The 27,407-nt window shown below is 38.6% G+C and overlaps 1 protein-coding gene across 1 annotated transcript; it reads right to left on the reverse strand.

Annotated features, from left to right (window-relative positions):
• Nucleotides 1-503: 503 nt before the first annotated feature.
• On the reverse strand, nt 504-21,077 carry LOC127868132 (ras-associating and dilute domain-containing protein-like). The gene is made up of 12 exons (XM_052409753.1): nt 19,309-21,077; nt 13,917-13,954; nt 10,540-10,822; nt 10,055-10,268; nt 9,317-9,489; nt 8,701-8,845; nt 6,959-7,102; nt 5,287-5,483; nt 3,340-4,471; nt 2,775-2,902; nt 1,848-1,987; nt 504-790 (listed from the first exon to the last, which is right to left on the reverse strand). Exons 1-12 carry the CDS (start codon nt 20,914-20,916, stop codon nt 691-693), a joined length of 4,302 nt encoding a protein of 1,433 aa, XP_052265713.1. The 5' UTR covers nt 20,917-21,077; the 3' UTR covers nt 504-690.
• Between the last annotated feature and the right edge of the window lie 6,330 nt (nt 21,078-27,407).

Consider the following 27,407-nt stretch of genomic DNA (forward strand, 5'->3'; position numbering starts at 1 on the left):
GTCCGCACAGGCTAATCAGGGACAACACTTTCCGCTTTTATGGTATATTTCGTTTAAAGGAAGTCTCTTCTACATGAACATCCAGTTAAGGCGGAAAGTGTTGTCCCTGATTAGCCTGTGCGGACTGCACAGGCTAATCTGGGACGACACTTTACGCGCATGCATTATGCCCAGTTTTCTCAGAACGCGACTCAATTAATATGTTTAGCAGTTGCGGAGGAGACTTTTTGGTTGGAGCATTGCTTGTTCGTTACAAAGCTAAGTGGAGATTTCCGAATAGTATTGACAGTATTGCTAAATTATTAAGTTATTGTCTTTGAACAAGATCTATCACAAAACTAAGCAATGTTCGCGTGGGATAAGCAGTATAAAAAGTTCAACAATTTGTTTTCCCTCTAGTATTTTTATATGGTTTAATAAACCCGAAGATTTATGTTTGGGACGGCCCTGAGCAAAACTAACATACAACTTCTATGCTACGCAGTATTATGCCGACACATATATACACTTATAGACATGTTTATTTAGCAGGCATTTACGGGGAACAGAATAATACTAAAGAATCTGGAAGACAAGACGAATCACGTGATCGACGTAGTCGGCGAAGAAGGCATCGGAATAGCTCGGCATAGCTCTAAAAGGTTCGGCTTAGTTCGGTATATTTCGGCATAGCCCGGCATAGGCGTTTGACTACACTTGAGAGACGGACACTTTGGTTGCCATGGATTCGTTACCCCGGGCAATCATCAGCGTCAGCGTATCGCCAGCGTCAAGGATCATGTTCATGGTCCTGGAACATACGTGATAGAAAACGTCACGATAACCCCATTTAAGGAATGTATGCATAGAATACGTTAACTTGAATCCCGTTAGTTCATTACATTGCGATTTGCATTAATGAACCTTGACTGTTATATGTTTGTATTGCAAAAAAATGTATATTATCTTTGCAGATGGATTTATACTACAAATCTGTCACAGGTGAAGCAGTGGGTCCCAAATGACCCGCGTCATGCGAAAACAGGTCTTGTGACACCAGCTTAATCCATTTATGCCTAGCGTCTAGAAAAAAGGCCATGGCAAACAGCGTAGACCCAGATGAGACGCCGCATGATGCGGCGTCTCATCTGGGTCTGCGCTGTTTGCTTAAAGAAATTTCTGTAAGAAATATTCTAAATATAGAAATAAATATACTAGACATCCCTAATTTTGGAAATAAATTGATCCAATTTCAAAGGATGGGAGAGTCCACAAGGCATAAATGGGTTAAATCTTGACCATCCTACGCATTCGCGCATTCTGTTATGGAGCTACCCTGTTCGCCTATGCGACAATGAAACCTTGCATGACTTTAAAGCGGACTGGGTAGCTCCGAACCAGAAGGCTTAAATGCGCATTTGACATACGAACCATTTTCGCATAAAGAGTGTCATGTTTCTTAGTAGGAGAAAAGGAAAAACTTTGGCCACACGAATTGCGTATGCAGCACAGACCAGTGATTGCCATACAACCCCCCCCCCCCCCCCCCCCCCCCTAGACAAAATCCGACTACTTTTTAATACCATATCAGTATTTCATTATTCCGATATCCACAGGTTTGTATTTATGTGAGTTCGTATTGTAAATGAAAACGAAAAGTTGTTGGCCGAGTCAAATGAACAGATACATGCATTTGTATACATTTTACAATCTAAAAAAGAACATTTTGTGCAACCTGCTCCTTTTTAATGTATCAAAGCCCTTACTTTAGAGAAAAAATCTACGAACACGCGTTCAATTTAAAATAGCGTACGCATGGTAGTCAGGTACGTGTTTACCCGAAAACCATCCCGTATGAACGTACGTACCTCTGATAGTCGGCTCCGATGACGCTCGCGCCGTCGACTGCGAGTATCCGGTCACCGACCTGCAGACAGCCGTTCCGGGCCGCCGGGCTGTCGGGCTGGATCCTCCGGATGTAGATGCCGGCGAGCCGCAGCGACGTGTGCTACAAACAGAATATGTCTGGTATTAAGGACGCTGACAAAATAAAACATTAACGTGTATGTAATGCTGTAAAGATTCCCAAAAAGAAATTTCACATTTCAACGAAAACTTTAAGAAACGTGAGATGTGTACTGAAATTAAAATATAAACTCAATTTGTCAATGCGAAATCCAATTATTCGCGTTAATAAATGGCAAAATACACAACTTATTTAGGTACTCTTAGCTCATTTCAAACATTTTAGGTAAAATAACATGCGGATGAATCAGTCAGACATTTAAGATAAACGATATATTCAAGAGATATCCATAAGACGATTACAGTCCTATATGGACGTTAAAAGAATGACGAAAGGCTAAGGCACATCATTATTGATCTCAGTATTGATGCCTTTTTAATAACGTGTACTTTACATAGTGTAACCTATATTTTATAATACCCATAAAGAAGCATTTATCGACAGAGTTTAGAAGAAAAAAAGGTCATCATTAAGTTTTCATAAATATGTTAAGGATACGTGGCCTAGACTTAACATCTGATTTGATAGTTCTCCGATACCGATGGTCTTCAAATCGCACTTTAAATGTACAACAGCAAGAGTCCGTCTTAGTAACATCTTACAATAAATTTTAGTAACTATACAATTGTATTGTCAATCTTCCGAATGTCCGTTATTTTATATCTTTACCGATTATAAATGTCTTTTTGATGTGAGAGAAAGTCTTATGACTTAACATAAATCTGTCTTAAGATCAGTGATAACACAGGGTCCTGAAGTTCGAACTCACCAAGCCGTCGATCAGCGCCAGACCCAGTCCGCCATCTTGTTTCTGCAGGTACACGGTGTACATGGGACATGGCGACATCCGGCGGCTGTTCTCGTCCACACCGATGATCTCCGAGACTTTCTCATACGCTGGTAGGTGGACCAAACAAGTAAATAAGAAAAATATGATAAATTTCCAAAACTAAAATTCACACACCAATATACAAAGGAGCGAGGGTTGGTCCCTTAAAGTTTAACGGGGCCCTTAAATATTATGAGAATATTCCCATGTCATCTAAACAAAAAGTACTGGAAGTAGGTAAAAAGTGTTCAAACTGTTTTATATTTCTATTTATGAATCCAGTCTTCGGTAAAAAGGCAACAGAGCAATAGGTGTTCATTCATTTCAAGAAAATGACGAGTTGAGCCTTGTGGTAAAAAAAATCTGAACGTTCAAATAACGTCCCTTTTATAGCTTTCAACGGACGATTTAGTCATTTTATTCAGAATATCAACATTGGAACGTGTATGTAATACTATCATGCGACGGGATTGGGCGTTTACCAAAAAACAGGGTTTTCACTTACATTTATGTGCAAATAAATTCGGGCTATTCTCGCAGGAAGGTGCCACGTTGAGGGAACTTCCGTGACGCTTCATGGCGGACAGCGTTTTTTCGTTCACTTCTGTAAACAGTTCGCCCGGAAACAGTTCTTGGCCGTCTTCAAATGACGCCTCATCGTCGTCACTTCCGATGTCGTCTTCATCTGCGCTTTTTCGCACGTTTACAGAGCATATCGTCTGCTCCAGAGTGTCGTCTGCGTGGTTAAAGTAGAGATCGTCCCTTGTGAGTTCGATTGAAGATCGTCTGGTACTCTTATCGAAACTCACCTCGGTCAATTTATGGAGGTTTGAGCGATGTTTTGAAAGCTTACTATCAGCCTGTTCTGAGGTAGAAATTGGTTTAAAAGTCGAGAATTTGATCGGCAAGCTATGATGCCCTTGAAAACTGCTATCAGTTTTCGCATTATCTACGAAAACATCGTCACTAAACACTGAGCTTGTTACTGACGTCACTAACGACTTATGACGTCGGATAATACCATTTCGCGGTGTCCTCGGCGCTTTGATAGTTACGTTCGGACTATTGCAATCTGACGTTGAGGACGTGTTTGTTGGAGAACTTTCTTCCTCCGAGATGCTTTCGGAGTTTTTATTCGGGGTGTCCGAGGTATAGCCTCTCTCTATCGCCTCCTCAAACGAGGCGTGGGGCCTATGAGTCAACATCTGGGTAGGCAAGTCTTCAACACTAAAACTCTGCCCCTGTTTGAACCTTTTCTGCAATTGTTTGGCTTTAAGCCCTGAGGATAAGTTTCTGTACTTGATTTGAAGAGAACGTGGCAGAGTTCTCGCAGAGCAATCCGCTACGTTTCCACTCACTTGACCGTTTTTTAGATACCTCGATGGAGTGTTAATTTCTTTCGTTTCTGATTTATTTATGATTGATTTTACATTTAAAGACGCTTTAAGTTGAGACAGACTTTTTTGTTTTAATACAGAATTGTCTTTCACATCGTGAAGTGCTCTGTACAAGTCGGCTGTTTCCAAAGTTTCCCGCCGTTCGTCCATCAGTAGGTCGTGTGCTAGAGAAGTATGTTCTAAGTCATCACTTTCTGTGTGTTCAGCGCAGCTACACACTCCGGTACCCGGTTTGGCGACCTGTGAGAAAAACTGATCCAATTACTACGAAAAGTTACTCGCAAAATAGACTCATAATTTTAAATATTTAAGTTTAATTAACAAATTGTAATACAATGTATTTAAAAAACATTCCCCTGGCGGCTAAGTTCGTTACTTATTTTGCAATGTTTTCGTCTGAAGGGTCAGATTTAAGTATCAGTTCTTTCTGCACGGAGTCCTTCGTTCTCATGAATATTTTGCTGGAAAACGGTTTGTTTATAAACATATAATAAACAGAGTTGTTTGTTCGAAAAGCGCAGTAATTCAAGTTTTAAATTGTCGAATGGTTCTCTTCCGAGATCTATATGCATAATGAAAGTGTTTTCATAGGTAGAAGGCTGTGCGAATGAACATTCGGCAAGTTCCAAATATCAATGTCGTTCAGGTAAATGTGATACTGTTTAACTAAGATAAAGTTTTGTATCAGTGCTATGTCTTGACGTACAAATACTAGTCTGCTGCATAACTGCCCCTCCTTTTTATAACATGATAGCATTGATACATCTGCTTTGGTTTCAAAATAATGCAAAAATTTGCGACTTACTATAGATGAAATTCGAGACATTTAGACTTTTGAGATCGCAATAGCGCCTATTTGTTTTACTTCCTACATATGCGAACTTCATAGATGTTTAATATTGACCTATCAGCACCAATAAATACATTTGTTTACTATAAGATGAACAAGAATTTCAGAAAGTAACAAAGAATTCAAAGGATTGTTTTTTATATTTCCACGAGCTCAATGTTCATTAATTGTCATTATTTATGTGAAAAATGAACGTGTTCAATACCCATTGAGTTAAGCCGTCTTTTGCTGGAATTCGCAACCGAGTTTTTTGTATGGTTGCATATGTCTGGTCTTGGTCGTCTGTGTTATCTTTGTTTCCATTGGTCGCGATCCATTCCTGGTTGTAAGACGACTCCCCATTGGTCGCCGAACTTGAACACCGCGGAGTGTTACTGATACTGAAACCGCTGTCACTGTCGTCTGAATAAATCCCAACAAAATATATCATTCTTTCTCTTAAGTCAAATAAATTACAACATATTGTTTAATTGCCAGGATAGCAACTAATAACAGGTCATATCAGATTCGAACTAGAGCTTTGTCACAGACGTGACGAATACCCCCACATGCCGCATTGACACATAATATTTTGCATGTCGTCTTCACAAAAAACAGCGGACACCATGCTCAATTTTTAAAACGCACTAAGTGACTCCTTGGCCTAGTTTTTGACCCGGAAAGTCCCATGTTCTAACTTGGCCTTCAGATCATCTCCATAAAACTTCTGACCAAGTTTGGTGAAGATCGGATGTAAACTTCTTGAATTAGAGAACGGACACCATGCTGAATGTTAAAAAACGCACTAAGTGACCCCGTGACCTAGTTTTAGGCACGGAATGGCCCATGTTCAAACTTGTCCTAGAGATCATTTAGATAAAACTTGTTACCAAGTTTGGTGAGGATTGGATGAAAACTACTTGAATTAGAGAGCGGACAGCATAGTGAGGTTTAAAACGCACTAAGATACCCCGTGACCTAGTTTTTGACCCGGCATGACCCATATTGAAACTTGACCTAGACATCATCTAGATACAACTTCTGACCAAGTTTGGTGAAGATTGGATGAAAACTACTTGAATTAGAGAGCGGACAACATTCTGATGTTTAAAACGCACTAAGTGACCCCGTGACCTTGTTTTTGACCCGGCATGACCCATATTCAAACTTGCCTTAGACATTATCAAGATACAACTGCTGACCAATTTTGGTGAAGATTGGATAAAAACTACTTGAATTAGAGAGCGGACAACATGGTGAGGTTTAAAACACACTAAGTGACCCCCGTGACCTAGTTTTTGACCCGGCATGGCCCATGTTCGAACTTGACCTACACATCATCTAGTTACAACTTCTGACCAAGTGTGGTGAAAATCGGATTTAAACTACTTGAAATAGAGAGAGGACACCATGCTGAATGTTAAAAAACGCACTAAGTGACCCCGTGACCTAGGCCCATGTTCGAACTTGGCCTTAAGATAATCTAGATACAACTACTGACCAAGTTTGGTGAAGATCGGATGAAAACTACTTGAATTAGAGAGCGGAAAACATGCTGAATGTTTAAAACGCACTAAGTGACCCCCTGACCTAGTTTTTGACCCGGCAAGGCCCATGTTCGAACTTGGCCTAGACATCATGTAGATACAACTTCTGACCAAGTTTGGTGAAGATCGGATGAAAACTGCTTGAATTAGAGAGCGGACACTTAATACGGACAGACAGACAGACCGACAGACCGACCGACAGACCGACAGACAGACAAGTTCACTCCTATATACCCCCCTAAACTATGTTTGTGGGGGTATAATAAATTCGGCTCTCTCAGTCTTAATATGTTATTTACAAATAATTTTAGCATGAATAAACTACGTGTATTCATATCACATAATGTGTACCTTCCGAGCTTCCGTACAAAGACTTCAGCCGACGTAACGTGTTCCAAAACGAGGCGTCTTCCGGTGTGCGCACGAGATCCACGAGGCCACAGTTGTCAGGAAGTGCGAACGGCGGATGTGAGGAGAGAGGTAGATGACTGATGTCTGCATTTAAATATGAAAAACAGTTCTAAAAATGTAGCGGTACTTAACTTGTTGCGAGTATTGTCAAAATAACAGGTCAATATTAGTCACATCAAATCTGAACAACCAATACTACAACATCAGCAGCAGTAGCAGCAACATCAACAGCAAATACACAACTGCTCCAACAGTTAAAAAGAAACAAAATCAGCAATTGATGTACGCTTATTTTACTCTAATTATTTCATATTGAACACGCTAAATAAACTTGTTCCGATTGATTAATATGCCACTGTTAACGTAAGAACGTCAGATGTTTTCTTCTCAATGATAAAAAATTCCAATAACGATATAAGCAAAAACACTAGAATTTTATGATTGTGAAAATTATAATTATGCACGTGCTTTCGACAATAACTGAGATTAAAAATACCGACACGCACCGATGTCAAGATCATTTTGGTGTCCATGATAATTGTCGCGCCGATCCCCTTTCTGCCATACACATTTCAGTCATAGTTTATTTTACAGAAAAACATGTACATGTATAAGGTTATGTAAGTGTGCGTTTTGTCGTTCGTTTAATATAAAAGTCCGATCGCGGCAAGGTAACCGATTTGATTTTTTTAGTTGCGGTTTTTAATATTAGCATTTACTATCAGCGAGCATTTAAGTAGCAAGAGCAGTTGTAGTATAGGTAAACGTTATATAACAAGTTATTTATTATAAAACTATTTGCTGAGCTGGCGTAATGGTAAATGAACCAGTTTGCTTCATACCTTGATGAACCGGGTTCGCTTCCCACTCGCCGCTTGTGAGTTAGGTTAGCGGTTACCGTAACGGACACATAGCGTCCGTCGGGTATGTTGATCACAAAACAGAAATGATTTTTTCCGGTTGCCTTTAAACTGCATTTTGTCTCAAAAACTCTAACTTACGTCAAATAATGAACCAATATACCAAGGTGCACAATGGAGTCGCGTTTTGGGAAAACTGGACTTAATTCATGTGCGTTAAGTGTCATCCAAGATAAGCTGATGCAGTTCGTATATGCTAATCAGGGACATAACTTTGTGTCTTGTTCTGACAAAACTGGGCATAATGCATGCGAGTAAAGTGCCGTCCCAGATAAGCCTGTGCAGTCCGCACGGGCTAATCAGGGACGACACTTTCCGCTTTTATGGTATTTTTAGTTTGAAGGAAGTCCCTTCTGATCGAAAATCAAGTTTAAGCGGAAAGTGTCGTCCCTGATTAGCCTGTGCGGACTGCACAGGCTAATCTGGGACGGCACTTTACGCACATGTATTATGCCCAGTTTTGTCAGAACAAGACACATGACTTGCTTTTTGTTTATAAGAGACTTCCTTTACACGAAAAATACCATAAAGCGGTTGTTGCTGTCCATGATTAGCCTGTACGGAGAACGCTTTACGCACGTGCATTAAGCCTTGTTTTCCCAGAGCGAGGCTCAAATTTCACATGCTTATTTCGACCTTGAATAGGACCCCAATCAAAAAGATGAGATAAGAGAGCGTCAATTACTTCGCTGTAATCGGACTGTTTCTCGTACCAAGTTCGTTGCACCAACATCTTGAAAAGCATCAAAATAAGACTGTTACCTTGAGAACGAATCTCGTCCATTTCCTCCGGGGAGGGTGCCCAGATGGCGGGCATGTGGCGCCCGAGCTGGTAATGGGTGATCATGTGGTATAGCTGGGATGACGTCAGAGGCTGGTAGTGGGTCTTCATCATCGTCCAGTGGTACTGAGTGCATATGAAATACAAGGATTGATGATGGTTTATAAAGGCGATGAGGTTTAAGATGCTGTTTCCAAAAAAGGATGTATTTGCATGTGTACGAGTTTTTGTTAAAAATAAAATTCGCCTGTGTATAATTGGTATTGTTTCATTTATTATATATAAGTTCTTGATTATTTGTTAGCATACATGTACATGTCAATCATTAACAAAACATGGTTGGACTTTAAAAACCCCCACATCGTACATATACAAGCGTTGACTTAAAGCCGTTCCCTTTTCCATCCCTACAAACAAAAGCCGGAAAGTGGCGATGCTATATTCTACTAAAACGAGGCTATGTTTGTGTTTTTCAGTGATTCTACATCTTGAGCACGTGGTAATGTCTGTGCATCTAAATGATTAAAAAAAACAATCCTTTAACACAAGTTTGAGAAGAGCAAACATATTCAAGAAAACCCCAATTCGGCCTGTTACCTTGACTAGAGTGTTCTTGGAGGTTGCAAGGAGCTCTGTGACCGCAAGGAGACGCTCGAACATCTGCCCGAACTCGTCCTCGAGTCCGTTCCGCGTGGCCCAGTCCTCCAGTTGACCCAGGTTGGCGCGCACCCGCACCCCGCTCTGCCACTGGTAGTACTGAGTACCGCTCTCTGGGGAAATAGTGTAAGTTCATTTAAGCCTCGCTCCGGGAAAACGGGGCTTAACGCATATGCGGAAAGTGTCGTCCCAAATTAGCCTGTGCAGTCCGCACAGGCTTATCAGGGACAACACTTTCCTCTTTAATAGAATTTTTCAATTTAAGAAAGTGTCTTCTTAGCGAAAATACAAATTAGGCGGAAAGTGACGTCCCTGATTAGCCTAAGTGGACTGCTCAGGCTAATCTGGGACCACACTTTACGCACATACAATACACCTATTTTTTCCCCAAGAGCGCGACTAAAATTTAATGTTTTTACCACTGGCACATTGGACCAGTTTTTAGAAAGATTGTCACATCGATATGGACGTATGAAATTTGAGTTGATTTTATGTGCGAATTTGAATTGGTTATGTAGAACTCTCAGCTACACATATCCAGTTAATATCAGAATATTGTTTCATTATTTTGAGTACATTCGGAAAAAATACCAGCGAACGAATATATAATAAACATAAAGCAGACACTTTGAAAGACAAGAAACATTTTAAGTTTTTTATTAAAAAACGACTCCTTACCTTCGACAACAAGTTTATTGAAGAGGTTTGTGTTCGTAAAGAAGAAAATGTAGGTGAACAGCTGACGCGTGATGCTCTCGTGAAGCATCGCTTCGTGCGTCACTTCCGCTAGCGTGTCGAGCATGCGCACCACGTCCTCCATGGAACACTGTTCAGAGTTAGCGTCGCTGAACGGGTTGCTGTTTAGCAGTGCAGGTAGGACCGGATGCAGCGCCTGTGCGAAACAAGTATACATGTAAGTGTTGTCTTTTATATAGTTATATACATTGCGTTGTGTAAAGGTGCATTCGGTTACAAAAGCCAACATTTTTGTTCATTATTATTTGAAAAGAACATGTTTTAAGGACAGGAATTTTGGAGCAGTGTTAGAAAAGCAGCCCACATCAACTTTCAAAATAATCAAACAAAATCAACTACAATTAATTGAATTCATACTGGCATCTACGTTCTTTGGTCCCATATCTAAATAGGGCCATCTAAACTACCTTAGTGATTGTGTACACGCTCTGTTGAAAGCAGAACATAATAATCTCTTCAAGGCCAGTAACCAGCTGTCCAAGCGCGTGCTTAGCGTTCTCCTCTTTTTTCGACTTCCGGTCATTCTGGCGACCCTTAGTGGCGCCTCGTTCCGAGACGGTGTCCATTTCCGGTAGCTGAAAGGTGTGCTTGAGGAAGAGCAGGAGCTGCACGCAGTTAGAAATCCACAGCAGCAGACGTTCGAGCTTGTGATCGCGGTCAGTGGCAGCAGACGACACGTCAAGAAGAGCGCTAGACGGGGGTACCACAAAAATGGTGAGTTTAAAAATAACAAGATATGTGTTTGTCAGGAACACTATGTCCCCTTCTGCGCCGCTTTGAAGCTATATATGTGACATTTGACCTTGAAGGATGACCTTGACCTTTCACCACTCAAAATGTGCAGCTCCATGAGATACACATGCATGCCAAATATGAAGTTGCTCTCTTCAATATTGCAAAAGTTATGGCAAAATGTTCAAGTTGGAGCAAACAAACACACAAACCAACCAACTATAGTGGTGGGGGACATAAAAATTAGTTGGCTTTAATGTTATTTTATAAATATGTTTTATGTTGAAACTGTACACAAGTGAAAAATTAAGACATAAAAATGTTGTAGTTATACAGACTTAAGAAGCTAGTGTGGAATGCGCCAATTATCACTGGATGGCATATTTTTGTTCAGGCCGTTTTTAATATTTCTAATTGACAATAAACACCTCGATTCGTACACGAGATCGAGCTAAAACCCCGCGGAATTTCAACTAATATCACATTCCAATTAAATGCAGAAAGATAACAATCTAAAACGGTACGAGTATTGTTCTATGGCCCGTGGTTCATGATGTTTACGAATAAATCTTTTTTGCGTGCTCGCCATTGATTTAATTGATTACCCATTAAGTTTAATACCTCCTTGTTTCGAGGTTACAATCAAATAAATCTCGTGAATCGCTCTACGCACACGCTAGCTTCGACAGCGTGCATCGCGCACACCAATAAAGCATTAGTCATTTTCTCCAATAAATTGTGTTTATGGTTTTCTTGTAGCATGATTTAAGTGGCACATTCAATTACAAATATTTGTACAAGTGTACGTACAGTATTAAAGGGATCTTTTCACGCTTTGGCAAATTGACAAAATTGAAAAAAGTTGTTTCAGATTCGCAAATTTTCGTTTTAGTTATGATATTTGTGAGGAAACAGTAATACTGAACATTTACCATGGTCTAATATAGCCATTATATGCATCTTTTGACGATTTTAAAACCTAAAAATTATAAAGCGTTGCAACGCGAAACGATTGAATAATTTGGAGAGTTCTGTTGTTGTCGTTAAATTTTGTGAAACTACGAAGATTGCTTATATAAGGTATAAAATACATCAATTAAGTGTACTCGGCGGAATAGCTCAGTAGGCTAAAGCGTTTTTACTTCAGGACTCTGGCAGGACTCCAGGGGTCACTGGTTCGAAACCTGGTCCGGGCAATGTTCTTTTCCTTTTTTTAATTTTATTCTTGATTTTTTACTGGAGCTTTTACGATCCAATGTTTACATTTATCGATATAAAGCATTTAATGAATAAGTTAAAAAATGCCAAAATCTGTGAAAAGGCACCTTTAATACGCGCCCAGGGTTAATGAAGTAACCTAATGGTTTATTGTGCACCTTATACATTATATAAACATAAACTATTGCTATGTACAAACAGCAACAACCTGTTATACACGATCTTCGTCTTCCAATATTAAGGGTCGTAAGTGTTTGCTTAAACGGACATGCATCGACTTTTCGGACATCACAAGCTGCTTTACGATAGAGAACAAGTGTAGCGAGTAACTGTAAAATCGCTGTTTTATATTCATGTAAACATTGTTAAATAAACAGTGGTTGAGTTATTCGGTAACTATTTAATTTCTCTCATTGACTGGGTTATTCAGTAACTATTTAATTATTTTCCACATATTTATTGATATTACTGGACACATTGTTGAAATCATAACGTTCCTGACCTGTCAACATGGTAATTACGCGATTGGTAAATATTTGTCATGATTTTGAAAATGTTTATTTTATTTCGTCCTCGTAAATTTTCAAAAATGTTGACCATATTCCGAACAAAAAAGTGTACATTATACAACTCTTCAGTTCATTTTAAATAACACTACTCTGAGTTCATGGAGTATAAACAATTATTTGAATAACTGTTTGTTATGAGATGATTGGACGATTAGATCGAGAGGTAGAGTAAATTAAGTCCATAGTATCTTACACGAGCCTCGACAAGGTGTGACTTTTACAACTGAAAAATCTTCATAATCTTAAACATAATATACTTCAGCGTTGGGTCATATACTATTATTGTACAAAGAAAGCTTACAATCAACTTGTAATGTTCATATTGATAGCGATAGTATACCAATGTTTTCTATAATATGCGTTTGTGATGTTCGATACAAGAGTTATTGAGCGAGTGGGCGGCCACTGTGAGAGTGCCTAACTGAATGAGTGGATTAAAGGGGCCTTTTCACAGATTTTGGCATTTTTTTAACTTATTCATTAAATGCTTTATATTGATAAATGTAAACATTGGATCGTAAAAGCTCCAGTAAAAAATCAAGAAAAAAATTTAAAAAAGGAAAAGAACATTGCCCGGAGCAGGTTTCGAACCAGTGACCCCTGGAGTCCTGCCAGAGTCCTGAAGTAAAAACGCTTTAGCCTACTGAGTGATCGATTTCTTGAGTCGAGGCAAACGAGTGGATGAGTGAGTAAATGAGTGAGTGAGTGAATGTATGAGTGAATGAATGTGTGAGTATGAGTGTAGGAATTCAAGAGTAAATGAGTAAATTTTAATGAAAGCCGGAGAGCTTGTGAGCATGTCCGAGACAAAGAAGGTCAGGTTTCTATGGAAATATAAAAGAAAACGAACGAAACGATGCAATAACTTTCTAAGCATGTTATAGTCTGTATAGTCGCTCTCCGAATATATGCATGGAACTCAATCATTCTGCAATTGGTATATTGATTTGTTTGCGTCTACGTTGACAAAAGACCGGTATATTGGACGCATGCTTAAGGATGCACAAACGTCGGCCCACTTTTGTAGTTTAACCCATTTATGCCTAGTGTCCTGAAAGAAGGACATTGCATAATGCGGCGTCTCATCTGGGTCTGCGCTGTTTGCTTAAAGGAATTTCTGTAAGAAATATTCTAAATATAGAAATAAGTATACTAGACATCCCTAATCTTGGAAATAAATTGATCCAATTTTGAAGGATGGGAGAGTCCACTGGGCATAAATGGGTTAATCGTTGAAATAATTCTGCCTACACGTGATCACTTACCATGAAAATTTCCCAGCTGAAAGTGATTTTGCCGTTTCCTGAAATGAAAGGAACAAATATTTACACGAGCTTGTTTGGGAGTTCATTTTCGTGTCAAAGTTGAGGACAATAAGTTTTAGTAAATTAACGCATACAAGTAAAGATTAAGTTTAAGAATAGCTTTTTTTACGTAAAAATGCGATTTTTTAACAAGACAATCGAATACAATTGATTAATTATGCTTAAAGCATGTACTTTTTCACATGAAAACATTGAAAATAAGCTGTTGTTTACTAAAACATGTTTGTGTGGTGTGCGATCTTAAGAAAGTCAAAGTATAATGATGTCGTCGCTGTTTTGTTTTTGTTGTAAGACTTGCACCGAAAAGGTAGTCCTAAAGCTTATCTGGGACATTGCTACAAAGGTATACACTTTTCAATATCACACGAAATACAGCGACTTTGGCTCACAAAATGAGTCTCGTTCTAGGAAAACGGGGTTAAATGCATTATCGTTAAGTGACGTCCATAATGAGCACGTGCAGTCCGCACAGGTTAGTCAGGGACGATACTTAGACCACCTAGACTGGATTTTCGATGAAAATAGACTTCCTTAAAACGAAAAATTCCATACAAGCGGAAAGGGTCCCTTTGTTGAGCCTGTGCGCACTGCACAGCCAAATTTTGAGACGACATTTTATGTACTTGCATTAAACCCTGTTTTCTCAGAACGAGTCTCATACGATTAAATGCGAACTGTTCGACCAATAGGTACACGTTATACTATAAAAGCGACACTCTGATCGTCAAACAACCTCATTCTGTGTTTAGAAATCAACGAACTTTAAGACCTTTCTTTAATCGGCGATTCGTGGATTTGAGCCGAAGACTCGTGCGAGGAAATAAAGGAAGAGCTTTTTTTAAAATACATTATACGAAGGGATATAATTGGATCGTAAATCATTCATCCCTTCGATGTAAACAAAAAACAATGTTTTGAGTTTTTGAAAAAAATCTTTTCAAGTGGAAAATAATGCTAAACCCAGAATGAATATTTAATAAACAAGAATACCGCAATCGAAAGAGGAACTTCAAAGAGCATTCTATGAGCTCAATAAGAAAATCAATTTCACTACAAAAAGATGGTGCGGCAGATTAGACGGCTTTGGTTGGACTGAAAGATTGGAATGGCTGACAATGAGAAGGTATTTGTATGAATAACAAATGCCACATACAATGATACTGACAATAATGTTTGCCGGGGATTAGCTGTCATACATCAGGCAACATATCCCTAGATAATTATGTGAGAAATATTAACTTTAAATTGAGCCGCGCTCTGGGAAATGAGGCTAAAGACATACGCGTTTAAAGGCGCCCAAAACTAGCCTGTGCAATCTTCACATGCTTAGCAGGGTCGACATGTTTTGCTGTTATTTTGTTGTTTGTTGAAAGGAAGTCTCTTCCTAGCATAAACATCCAGTTTAGGAGGTTCAGGAGAGTTTAGAATACAAGGCGAAATGAGCATTGATTCAATGTACCGAACTTTATGCTGTTCGAATCAGCGAGTTTAATCCAAGCTACCACGTTTCATAAATAGCTAATAATTGATAATGTCAATCGCCGAAAATTGTTTTCTTGCACTGCTTATGGTCTTTCTAACAGACTTTCAAGTACCTTTAAATAAAGTTTGTATTTTGCCTGTAAGCAATTTAAGGCTGTAATCCGATTCCAATATTGCTATTTCCCTATATTTTGGAAAGAAGTGTTCCTTTTTTGCTAACTTTGGTGATTTACGCATCGAAAATTCTTCAGTTTACAGCATTATCCATAATAAGTAGGCACTATATTAGTGCCAATAAGGCCTCGTGACCACAGTTTTGACTTGTAATCAAATGCCCGTGAAATAACTGCATGATATCATTAGTATTGTAGTATTTATACAGTAAACAATGTATACATTGCCGTTAACTATTTATACATTGCCGTAACTACTGACATAAAACGACTAACTAGCGTATTTTTTATACGAATGTTTCAAAATTGTATCTGTGTTTTCTATGGAACTTGATTTAGTTAAAATATCCTGCATCGTATTTTATCAGTTTTCCTACGTGTAATTAAAAGTAATACAAATCTAACTGTTATTCTTAAACCAAACTTTAGGAAGAGCGTTTCTCTTATGATAAAATATGACATTTCTGCAGTGAAATAACGGCAGTGAAAATAAACAAATTGTTATTTTCACCGGTGAAAATAACACATTTTCGGAATTACTTTTTTCTATTTTTAGATTATCATATTAAGATTTACAGTATGCATTAAGCTTTGTTTTCCTAGAGCGAGTCACATGTTGTTTCCTGTATTAAGGCACGCCACGGGAGAGGGGTAACTTTGGAGCGAAAGGGAAACAGCTGTTAATTATTGTCTTGAGGGGCACACAAGAAACAGAAAATTTGTTCATGTCAGTGTAAGATCGTTTGTTTGTGCGCCACTCGTGAAAATATATTTTCTATTTCTACTGGTAAAATAAGAAACGATCTTACACTGACATGAACAAATATCCTCTATACCATCGTAAGAAAATTCAACCACGGCTTAAAGGCAGGGAAATGGTTTAGCTTTAAACGTTCATCATCCGCTAATTTATTTAAAAAGTTCTGCTTAAAGGTACCGTCAACCGGATTAACGAAAAAAAGAAAAGTTCTAAAATACCGTTTTTTTTTCAATTATTAGTTTATATTGATTAAAATATCACGACTGGTAAATCCTTTATATAGCGTGATTTCGATCCCTACTTTGGGGTTATATTCTATACGTTCCTGCTTCTTTTTTAGGCAAATATCTTGCTATGAAATTTATTATATTTTACGTATTTCATTTTTGTTTTAAACAATAATCATAAAATATCATTTATAGTATTAAATATAACCTTTTTTGTCGACGGTTATACTTGTACCTTATAAGAAGTTGAAGCAAACAGATCATCGGTATATCCGACATTAAAAATACCAGTAAGTTACAAACATTATAAAATTAAATTTGTCATAATAATACAATTTATGATATTAATATAAATTTAATATATTTGACCTTATGAAATCAACATAATTAACATACGTTCAATATGGATAAATGAGCAGTATTTTTCAGATGAACCCGGACTATACTAAATTAAGTATACATATATGCAAAAACATGCTTTGCTTTTTGAACTCGGTTAAACGCCACATTTACAATCGAGGTGGACATTAAGTTTCAACTAAAATTCATGCAATGGACGCAAAGGAGACTTCTGCGATAAACATTAATCATAAAGCCAATAGACTCTGTATGGTATTTTGTTGGACATGAGTAATGTGAAACGCTTCACCGAATGACTTAATTAATCCCCGTTTTATAGCGACGCTAACATTCATAGCGTATTAAAACCATATCTGATTACGATCAAAATCGAATACAATAACTAACCAACGTGCATGTTATATACACATTCTTAACAGATAATGACTTGAATAAATTAATCGGTAATCTCGACGGATTAAACGCATATCGTAAACTTTGTAATTGAATTTGAAGTGTATTATGAACGGCAAGCTATTTAGTTAATGGGATTAAGCGATTGGGGGCAACAACTACAAATTTAATTCTTGTTCAGTGTCGATGTCGTTTGAAAAAGCTGTTTGAACAATATATTGAACGATGTTTATTGTATGAACCGCGCTCTGGGAAAACGGAGCTGCATGTGCGTAAAGTGTCGTCCTATAATATCCTGTGTAGTCCGCACAGGCTAATCAGGGGCTGCGTATGCGTAAAGTGTCGTCCCATAATAGCCTGTGTAGTCCACACAGGCTAATCAGGGGCTGCATATGCGTAAAGTGTCGTCCCATAATATCCTGTGCAGTCCGCACAGGCTAATCAGGGGCTACATATTCCGCATTCATGTTTTCTTTTTGTTTCAATTAAGTCTCTTCTTCGCGAAAATCCAGTAAAGGCGGGAAGTGTCGTCCTTGATTGGCCTGTGCGGACTGCACATATGCAGCCCCATTTTATTAGAATGCCGCTCATCTTTAACGTCAGAAACTTGAACTAATTTTGGTTAGTTTACTATAAACGATAAGGTTGTTGTTACTGAAAAAATGCGCTATAACATTAATTAGGTTTTTAAACAGAATATAAAAACACACCCACGGAGTAATCTTTGACGACATTATAATCATTCATCGCCGCGAAAATGCGGACTTGTACTCGAATAATCACAACAACAAAGGACAAATCGATGCATATTATGCTCACGATCGTATAAATCATGAATAACAACTTTATTAAAGTTAGCGCCTTAAGCTAGAGGCGTATTTTCAGAACGCGTTCCCCAAATTTAGTTTACCCACTATATAATGACTACATGGCGCGTGGTTGACAAAGCTTGTACCATAAATCGGACAGATTGCTGTGATTTTTGTTTGAAAACCTTATTTTCTGTCATATAATTAAGCCGTTTAAATTTTGTGTATTGATGTTTGCATGGATATTATTTTCAAGGGGCGGCGGGTATATATTATTTAGAAGCTTATATAACATGTTTCCATTTGTTGTTGTTGTTGTTTTCTCATTAATTAAGTACCGTCGAACAATTATGCTTATAAAAATTATAGGCAAGTATAACAAACGTAATCTCAGAAAATAATATATAAGCCGATCTCTGGGAAAACAAGGCGTATTGAATGTGCGCACAGTATTGTAATCAAGGCGTATTGCATGTGCGCAAAGTATTGTAATCAAGGCGTATTGCATGTTCGCAAAGAATTGTAATAAACTAGCCCGGGCAGCCCGTTTAAGCTAATCGGGGACGACACTTTCCTCCTTATCTGATTTTCGTTTAGAAGAGACTTTCTAAAAACAAAAAAATATCCTTAAAACGGAAAGCATTGTCCCTAATTAGCATGTGTAACCATACAGGCTAATCTTGTACGAAATCATTAATCAATATTTAACAGAGCGCGATTTATTTTCCCAGATGAATGACTAAAACTAAAATCTTACAAATTAATATACGTCGTTTAACCCATTTATGAATAGCGTCTAGAAAAAAGGCCTTGGCAAACAGCGTAGACCCTGATGAGACGCCGCACGATGCAACGTCTCATCAGGGTCTGCGCTGTTTGCTGAAAGGAATTTCTGTAAGAAATATTCTAAATATAGAAATAAATATACTAGACACCCCTAATTTTGGATTTAAATTAATCCAATTAAGAAGGATGGGAGAGTCCACTAGACTTAAATGGGTTAAAATACTAAAGACACAATTTATATAACTTCAGAGGAACAAACGCATGAATAGCAGCAGTAGGCCGGGATTTTTAGTCCTGCAAACTATTTAGGGAAAGTAAAGCACGTATGCGCACATTACGTACCGCTACGTTTTCTCGGATGGTGAAGAGAATTCGCAGGAACAGGTGCTTCAGCTGCCGTAACTCGAACTTCCGGCTGGCGTGCTCGATGCACATACTGAACAGGAACGCCACAGTGAGCGGGTAAGTCTTGCACGTGTTTTGCTGCTGTATTATTGCACATATATACTTCACTAGCTCCTCTTCTTTGTCGCTTTGGTACGCCAGACTCATGCGCTCAGACATCGATGTGTCGGCCGACTCCGTTCCAGACGTCGATTCCTCGTCGCATGGCGCGCACATGTCGCCGCCGTCGATTCCGTTCTCGCGAGTGTCGACCGTTTCAGGAACGTCAAGCCAGGGCAGCGACAGCGGAATATCGAAGCCTTTGCTACAGTCTTTAAACAAGAACACATAGTACAGACCGATATTGAGCACGTCCCCGCTTTTGACGACGATTTTACCGCTGATGTTTCGGCCGTTAACGCAGATGTTATGTGCCAACGGCGTTAATTCCAGAAAATAGTTATTCCGATCGATGACGTTATCCGTTGCACCGTTCGAACGTTTTAACTTGTACACTTTAAAACAACAATGAACGCCGTTTATATCCGGGGCGAAGAGATTGAACCGCAGGTACTCGTCTTTCGATTTGTGCGATTTTAAATTTGGATTTCCAAACGTAAACCGTTTCGATTTTATCACATACACTAATTTATCCCGTTTAACGTCAAATCCGCGAATATTCACGAAAAACGGGTGTTTAGTCGGGATAACACCGTTCGTTTCTTCCGAACTTGTCTTAAGTGTGGCGGATTTCTCCATGCGGCGCTGGTCCAAACCCTCTGTCGGCACTGCGCGTTCCTGGCGCTTAAAATCAAGCCTCAACGCCGTGTTATCGCGTGCCAGCGTCGTAGCGTCGAACAACGGAATAGCGCCCGGTCGCAGCTTGGATATCAGAATCTTCCGCGCATTCTCGTTGATTCCCGACGTATCGTCGTCGTCGGTCAGATCCATCACGTCATCGCGCCTGCGCAGCTCATACCGTCGGCCAAAGTTCTCAATGGGCTTCCAGAACTTTTGCAGAAGAAGCGGCTTGTCGCGGTCGGCGAGGACTCTCGAGAAAACCCGCTCCCATTTTTCCAATCTGTCCTCACTGCGGTCTAAGTCTTCGGCGCTTAAATCGTATCTACCGACGACATCACATAACACGTAATATCGGTAATCTGATGCCGGTAGACCGAATCGCTCAAGCGCTTGCTTTACGAGCTCCTGCGCGGTTGATCGACACGATGCCAAGACACTTTTGTATTGTACCCCGGCACATATCGACTCTCCGAACACTTTTAGAACGCCGGGGGTATATTCGTCCGTCGATAACTCAAAACCGTCCGGCTTAATCATGCTGATGCACTTTTTCCTATCGCGACCCATTGTACAGGTTTTCTGACCACCACGCATGCGCGGAACCGGCTGGTTCGTCCCATATCCGGTTTGACCGGAAGTGAACGCCTCCATCGCCTCGTCCAACATTTTATCGACAGAAGAGATTTTTGAGGCAGGCGGTTCGAATGTAGTGTCATATGGCATTGAATGCCGCTTCCAATCGCTCCGTACCATTTTGTCCGCCATTGTCAGTTTCCTTTATTAAAAATCGCCTTTACGATTTTCGTCCGCAAATATTTACATCTCGCTATTTATTTTATGTGTGATCGGGTTTTGCTTTTGTAACAAACACCGGCGTTTTCCTTTCAAAGCCGCTCTCGAGTTCAACCGCACAGTCGCCATGAAACTCGGCACTGAAATTTAAACCAAGAGTGATAAAATTATGACACAGCGAATAACAACGTTTGTGCTCACATACGCACGAGTCGTCAATCAAAACACAAAACTAGTCAAATTTAACAAACCCTTTACATCAATTGGCGAAAGAGCCTATGATTGCGTATTATGGGACGATTTTAAGTCGATATTTTCTCACAGGCCTTATATCTGATATTATTTAATTGTATTCCACAGCGGATGGTTCAATTTACGTATTTTTGCAGGCGATTAAATGAGGCATACCGCCTCATTATACCCAGTATCCCCGTTTTTTGTGCGTGTCGACTCATTTGGATGCGTTTTTACATTATTGCAATACGATTGTATCCTTGTTAAAGGGGCGTAAAAAAAGTTTTAGAAATCTATTGGAGCCTAGATCTGGGAAAACGGGACTTAATGCATGTACGTGAAGTGTCGTCCTAGATTATTATACTGTCCGCTTTAAAGGGGCCTTTTCACAGATTTTGGCATTTTTTTAACTTATTCATTAAATGCTTTATATTGATAAATGTAAACATTGGATCATAAAAGCTCCAGTAAAAAATCAAGAAAAAAATTAAAAAAAGGAAAAGAACATTGCCCGGAGCAGGTTTCGAACCAGTGACCCCGGGAGTCCTGCCAGAGTCCTGAAGTAAAAACGCTTTAGCCTACTGAGCTATTCCGCCGAGTACACATTCTAGACGTATTTATACCTTATATAAGCAATCTTCGTAGTTTCACAAAATTTAACGACAAAAACAGAACTCTCCAAATTATTCAATCGTTTCGCGTTGCAACGCTTTATAGTTTTTAGGTTTTAAAATCGTCAAAAGATGCATATAATGGCTATATTAGAGCATGGTTAATGTTCAGTATTACTGTTTCCTCACAAATATCATAACTAAAACGAAAACTTACGAATCTGAAACAACTTTTTTCAATTTTGTCAATTTACCAAAGCGTGAAAAGATCCCTTTAATGGATTTATTTTTGTTAGACGGAAGTCTCATCTAAACAAATATCAAGTCAAGGCGAAAGTGTTTACACTCATTAGTCTGTGCGGACTACAAAGGCTAATATGGGACAACATTTGCTGCAATTTCATTACGGCCCGTTTTCCCATAACGCGGTTAATTAATTAATGACGTCCCAAAATGAATGTCGTATCGACAATAATTATTTAACCTCTTGCTAATGTTGCCGAAATTAAAACGTGTTTTTAATACTTGTTTGCTCATACTAGTATTGTCAACGGAAGATTTTATTACAATTATATAATTCAATTTGTATTAATTTTGGTACTAGTTGCATGCCACAAATTTAAACACCTTAATCAAATTACAACAAAAACGGTCTCTTTCGTAATTGAAATACCCCCGCAAATACACTTTATGAGAGGTCATAGGCGGGTCAGATACAAGAACTTGTTTTCCAACAATGCAAGCTTCATACCTATGAAGTTTTGCCTTTATGCCTCATATTGTATTCGATATATGCCCTGAACAACCTTTCAGCATGAACATTCACAACAGAATTTACTGTGAAATTATGAAAAAGAAAGAGCTGTGACTTTTGTGCACAGCACTTTCCTTAACCCATTTATGCCTAGCGTCTAGAAAAAAGGCATTGGCAAACAGCGGTAGACCCAGATGAGACGCCGCATGATGCGGTGTCTTATCAGGGTCTGCGCTGTTTGTTTAAAGGAATTTCTGAAATAAATATTCTAAATATAAAAATGTATATACTAGACATCCCTAATTTTGGAAATAAATTGATCCAATTTAGAAGGATGGGAGAGTCCACTAGGCATAAATGGGTTAACGGAGGTCTACCTATTACATTTCAAGTTGATACCTCCCGTATTTTGCAAGATATGCCCCAATTTCAAATTCAAATGCAATTACTTAAAAACGGGCGATAACTATGAAAATATGGAAGCACAAGTAATTGCTCGTTTGCACTACACAGCCCATCAATTAGACCTGTGTAGTTTTATTAAGTATTAAGCAATCAATTAAATATACGCACCGAACAAAATAAAAAAAATAAATACACAAAGTTTAATAACTATTAATATGGAAGCAAGAGTGCTAGTTTCCATGAAGTGCACATCCTCATAATAAGATATACCGGCAGCTACCTATTAAGTTTCCAGTTGATACATCTTTAGGTGTTCAAACAATAACAAAGGAAAATATCTTAAGAAATAGTGGAGCCATGGTTGTGGTTCATGTGCACTGCACACACCCCTCAATGAGACACACTAGCCTAAAAAAGTGTAAAGTGATACTGCAACTCCAGTTGTTTTAGATATGATACGGACAAGAAACCCCACGTCCGGACGTCGCGGACGACGAAGGACAACTTTTAACAAGTAAACCATCCTTGTAACTGCGTTGTGGGTTTACAAAATTCAAATGCTGTGTTTAATAATCGCATATGAAACCGATGTAAGCCTTGTCAGTTTTTATTCACTTTCCGCTTAAACTAGATTTTCGGTAAAAAGGGCCTTCCTTTAAACGAAAAATACCATTAAAGCGGAAAGTGTCGTCCCTGATTAGCCTGTGCGGACTGCACAGACTAATCTGGGACGACACTTTACGCACCTGCGTTTTGCCCAATTTTCACAGAACAAGACACATATATCCATTTGAATGAGTCTATGTACAAAAGTAGGTCAATTTCAAAGTCAAAATGGAGTCAGATGATGTTGGCGTGTTGATAGTGTTCAAAGACATCATATATGCAAGTGTTAATGATTTGTAGGAAGCATTAATGATGTTGCACGAAACGTGTCATTTCCGGTTAACCTCTGACGGACGGACGGACGGACGGACGGTATATGCCTTCCAACATCAGTACCGGTAGATGCCGCTATTATAAAACACAACAGCTTTGGTCCATAGCGATTTATAAAGAGCATCATATAAAAGGTTAAAACTATGATAACATCAATAATAAGTCTAAATGTTTAAGATAACATGTAGTTTTGAAGTTTGTTTTGACATTTCCAAAACGAATTTGAATGTTTGTGCAAATGACCGATTAATTGTGACGAGTCACTGTAATACTGTCATTTCGTATTTGTCATGCCTACATATATGAATGGAATATAATTACGACATCAGCACTGCCATAAGAACGCAATCTGTTTAAAACTAGTTTGCAAAGACATCAATTTACAATTTCAGGAGATATGAATTCTAATATTAAATAGTTGAAATACATCCCTTATAAATGATCGATTGAAACGTCATTTGGAATATATATTAAACGCATCTAAATGGTATTTTGATAAAATTTAGGCATACACCCAAAGTATTCGTTCTTTGATATAAAGCACCAGAAAGAAAATAGTAAAAGCATTACCACACAAATCCACTGTCGTGTAAATGCAACTATAATTCCAATTTCACATTGTCGTTACTATGTACCTTATTCGTAAATTAATAACATGAATATAACATGCAAGTATAACAAACAAAATGATATCTCCTCGCGTTTACTTTAGAACGGCCCACGAACGGGACACTCCAAAATCAGGCCTTACACGAGTTATAGATTTACCCCGATGTTTTACGGATAGACTTACAAATTAGCCACGAGATCCGCGGTTAAAATATCAGTTATCAAGAACATTGTCTTAAGAAAAATGGGCCAAAACAGAGCTCTCTTCTTCGTGTTAAGTCGCTATGACTATCATTTCATCAAGCCTACAGAAGAATGCTCGCCGAAATTTTAAACAATAGCCCTCGATCTGAGTGATTTTGTCGAGTTAAGGGCAGAACTCAATAGTGATTTAACTCGCTGACATTTTACAACGATCATAGAGGCTTTGCGTACATGGCGCCAGTAAATTCGTGTCAGGATTGCATCGAAGAACATTGGTGTACTTTCCGTTATGTAACAAATTTGTTTCAACTCAGTTCATTGTCTTGTCAAATCCGTGCAGGTTGAAACCGAAATGAAGCTTTTTTGACCCAGTTTTAATATCTTTCAATTGGTCATCGCGCGGACCGGTGAGAAAACTGTTATAATCTTCGACGTTGAAGCAAACTTATATGATCAACGATATTAAAAATGTATTCGCTTTTATTTTGATTGTAAGTAGACCAGCTTGGAAATATCACGCTAAATTGTTTGGTATTTCACCTTCTTTAAATTGATTTTGACGCTACTGTGTACCAGTATATTTCTCTAACTAAAACTGGATGGGGAACGACTTTACTACACGCATCAAATGACTACTAAGAACGACCCTCTAAGAGTTTCATCAGATTTGCGTGTTTTTTGTGTGTGTAAATAATAGTTTTTAACGGAGAAATCACTATAGAGAATCAATGTTAAATCCGATTGACAACAGCTGATCGGTGTTTTGGTGGGAATAGAGCTGGTGCCATGAGAAGGCTTTAGTCGCATTAACTGTCCGCGTAGTGACTCCGTATTAGAATTCGCATATTCATTGGCGTCAAATTAGGTAACGTTTGGGTAAGGTTTTTTTTTCTCGGGGCGATTCATACATATTGGTAGTGCGATGGTTTTGGTAGCATCTAAGTTATGTGATCATTTAATTTCCACAATTCGACTTGGGGTTTCACTTCGAAATAAATAGCCTTGGGATGTCCGTATACTAAAAAGATTGGACTTCTGTGGAGATATGTATACACGTTCTCCAAAAGAACCTCATTCTGAGAAAACTGGGTTTAATGCATTTGCGTAAAGTGTCCGAACAAAATAATCAGAGACGACAATGGCCGCATTTATTGAATTTTTCGTGAATTTGAATTATCTATAGCGAAAAGTACTGTCCCTGTTAAGTTTTTGCGGACCTCTTTACGCACATGCATTAAGCCCTGGTTTACCAGAAAGTTGTCCAAAGCATCCGTGTGTGGTCTTTTGAGAAGGGTATTATTTTTCAGTATTCTGATAACACAACGATTGATCGAAATAATTCAATTTACGCCAAGCGCAAAGAGTGGACCTTAGTTGTAAATATTTATGCTCAACTAATTGATCGAACTCGCGACCCCGAGATAAATAGTCTGATGCTCTACCATCTCAACTTACGGGGCTTAGCGCAATCTAGCTGCATCAGCAGACATAGCTTACATGTTTTTTTAAATAAATTTATACGAGTCTCGCTCTGGGAATAAATGGTTTAAATGCATGTGCGTAAAGTGTCGTCCAAGATTAGCCTATGCAGTCCGCACAGTCTAATATGAGACAATACTTTCCGCGTCTATGGTATTATCTGTTAAAGGGATCTTTTCACGCTTTGGTAAATTGACAAAATTGAAAAAAGTTGTTTCAGATTCGCAAATTTTCGTTTTAGTTATGATATTTGTGAGGAAACAGTAATACTGAACATTTACCATGGCCTAATATAGCCATTATATGCATCTTTTGACGATTTTAAAACCTAAAAATTATAAAGCGTTGCAACGCGAAACGATTGAATAATTTGGAGAGTTCTGTTTTTGTCGTTAAATTTTGTGAAACTACCAAGATTGCTTATATAAGGTATAAAATACGTTCAGTATGTGTACACGGCGGAATAGCTCAGTAGGATAAAGCGTTTTTACTTCAGGACTCCAGGGGTCACTGGTTCGAAACCTGGTCCGGGCAATGTTCTTTTCCTTTTTTAAATTTTATTCTTGATTTTTTACTGGAGCTTTTACGATCCAATGTTTACATTTATTGATATAAAGCATTTAATGAATAAGTTAAAAAATGCCAAAATCTGTGAAAAGGCCCCTTTAAAAGGAAGTTTCTTTTAAGCGAAAAATCTATTTGCCCCTGATTAGCCTGTGCGGAAACACTACGGATATGCATTAAACCCCGTTTTCACAGAGCGCGGCTCATATTCATAATTGTCGGACACACAAATGCGAGGGTTTTGTAGCCTTTATTACATGGACTATGCGCACCACGATTATGCTACTGAAACTTCAGCCATAGCAAATATCTACGCAATGACCAATGTTCATCTAAAATATTCACGACTTTCACAAACCAAGGTGATACCTAATGATACTTACCGGTATAAACAATCTACAGAAGACCGAGCGTGACTGTCAATACGAAGGTGATGTTATGATTTATTTCGTTCCCAAACCTTATACTAAAGATTTGACTGGGAAGTTTTTTACTCTTTCAGCACGTAAACTGTCGAGATAGAAATCGGTTACTGAGTACATACACCTTAGCTGTTCAATCATCAGCTGAGATCTGAACGGAGACAATTGTGACAACATATTGTGTGTCAACAAAATATGTGGTAAAAAAATGTAAAGACCATGTACGCATTCCATTTTAATAGC

Source organism: Dreissena polymorpha, chromosome 2 (assembly GCF_020536995.1).
Source record: "Dreissena polymorpha isolate Duluth1 chromosome 2, UMN_Dpol_1.0, whole genome shotgun sequence".
Lineage (NCBI taxonomy): Eukaryota > Metazoa > Mollusca > Bivalvia > Myida > Dreissenidae > Dreissena > Dreissena polymorpha.